Source organism: Mchenga conophoros, linkage group LG23, assembly GCF_057382185.1.
Source record: "Mchenga conophoros isolate Kocher_MC1m ecotype Shallow Benthic linkage group LG23, M_conophoros_male_GT1.1, whole genome shotgun sequence".
NCBI classification, from domain to species: domain Eukaryota; kingdom Metazoa; phylum Chordata; class Actinopteri; order Cichliformes; family Cichlidae; genus Mchenga; species Mchenga conophoros.
This window is the reverse complement of record NC_140547.1, coordinates 5731280-5733404: the sequence shown is the minus strand read 5'-3', so window position 1 is coordinate 5733404 and position 2125 is coordinate 5731280. Positions and strand designations below refer to the sequence as shown.

Sequence of the window (2125 nt, the reverse complement as noted above, 5' to 3'; positions counted from 1 at the left end):
TTTTCACACTGTTGTCACTCTTTAAGTATATTAAGTTAATTACCTTCTTAATTTTCTTTTAAATTTTTCTTTCATCATGAACCCCAAAAAACATTTTACCCCATGGTTTTAACATTCTTGCTATAAATTGAAAATGTTATAAAATGTCTTCTTTCTTTAACATTGTTCATAGAGTTTGTACTGTGAGTTGACTCTATCAAGTCATATACTTGAATCTTGGACCAATTTATAGCAAAGCCTGTCTCACAATATCTCAACAAAAAGCCATGTTATATTCACCTTTTTGTTTTGTTTGATTTGATTTATTTTAAGCTTTATTGAAAGATTTTGAATCTATAACAATGCATAATGTGACCCTTGTTAGAACTATATTACTATTAAGCCTGCTTAAAGACTCCAACTAAGACTAATGAGCTACATTTAATAAGCTACACTTTTTTTCAGCTTCTGGAGGTGTCAGAGATGATCTCTTTATAAATGTGGTTTGACACCCCATCATTTGCATTTACAAAAACACAAACACTTCCTCCTTTATTATAAGGAAGCATTTAAAGACTGAAGTGTCAGTGAAGTGCGCCATTGCTCTTCAGTAACTCACCTTGACTTTGATCTCACCATGTTTACCCACTGTAACCTGGCAGCACTGATACTCGTGCTGACTCTTCATGATCAAGGTAAGGCTCTTTTCATAGCACAAACGTTTATACAAAGTCAAAACGGAGTCCATGAAGTTAAGATTTTGATGCATAGAATATGAAAACCTTTTTCTCTCCAGTTCATACAGGAGAAATCGTGGGTGGCCATAAGGTTGCACCACATAGCAGGCCGTACATGGTGATTTTGGAGCTGAACAAGTCAAATGGTATTACAACATACTGTGATGGCTTCCTTGTAAATGAGCATTTTGTGATGACTGCTGCCCACTGCGAAGCCAGGTGAGTTTAACCCACTCATGTTTATCTAAAATGAATTATGTGGCCACAATAATGCTAAAGTTACACAACTTCAAGCCACAACCTTTGACTGCGATGTAGGTTTCATGAAGGATTTATCTTTTCTTTTGTTAATACTAAAAATTATTATCTTTATTGTTTCAAGATATTTTTCCCCTATTTTTCAGATTGTACAAAGTCTTTCTGGGACTTCATGATTACAAAAATCGCAGAAAAGTACAGACTGTGACTGTGGATGAGACAAATGCTTTTCCACACGAAGGCTACAACAAAACTTCTTTAAAAAATGACATAATGCTTCTTAAGGTAAATAAAGACCAAAATAATTGTATTTGACAAAAAGATTATTATTAATTTGAGCTATAATCAACTTTCATTTATTATATTAGGAAAAGCTCAGTCATCAACAAACAGCTGTTAATCTATATACTGTATATATTGATACTAAAATTCTCTTATTTCTCGTTTTCTTGAAGTTGCATCCCAAGGCTAAGTTCAACGAGAATGTGACATCTATTACTCTCGCAGGCCGTGATGATGTCCCAAAGTCATGTGCAGTCCTTGGCTGGGGAAAAACAGAGAATGGTAAAGAATCTGATGTACTCCGGGAAGTCAATGTGAACCTGACTGACAATGAGTTGTGTGCTAAGGAAAAAAAGTACTGCTCTAAAGGTACAACTGGACCAAGCAACGTAAGTAGATTTTGCATCTTATAACAAGAAAGAAAAAAGAGCATTGATCAGCATTGATAATTAGCTCATTGTTCACTTATGATCACAATAACTACATACTGTGCTTGTACTTCCAGGGAGACTCTGGTGGCCCGTTAGTCTGTGAATGTGGAACGGCGTATGGGGTGGTGTCTGCCAGCAAGCAAAACACCTACAGTTATACTATGATACCTGAATACAGAGACTGGATTGACTGCATACTAAAACATAAGTGAAAGTCATAATACATTTAAACCTCAGATCGCTAAGACATCTGATGACTGAGATATCAATATTTAGACTGAACTGAGACTGCCTAACAGACAAGATATCATTGTGACCTAATATACTGATACTGCATTTCATGTTGTTAAAAACAGTAATAATCAATTATTGCTTTGCCTTTCTGTTAGAGTAGATTCAAAGAGAACCCATGCCGTTATGCTTGTTTGTAACATTTAA

General features: G+C 35.1%; 1 protein-coding gene across 1 annotated transcript; it reads left to right on the top strand.

Moving 5' to 3' along the window:
• Positions 1-521: 521 nt before the first annotated feature.
• Positions 522-2125, top strand: LOC146546490 (mast cell protease 1A-like). Its single transcript, XM_085264413.1, has 5 exons — positions 522-674; positions 776-935; positions 1121-1259; positions 1430-1645; positions 1762-2125. Exons 1-5 carry the CDS (start codon positions 617-619, stop codon positions 1897-1899), a joined length of 711 nt encoding a protein of 236 aa, XP_085120539.1. The 5' UTR covers positions 522-616; the 3' UTR covers positions 1900-2125.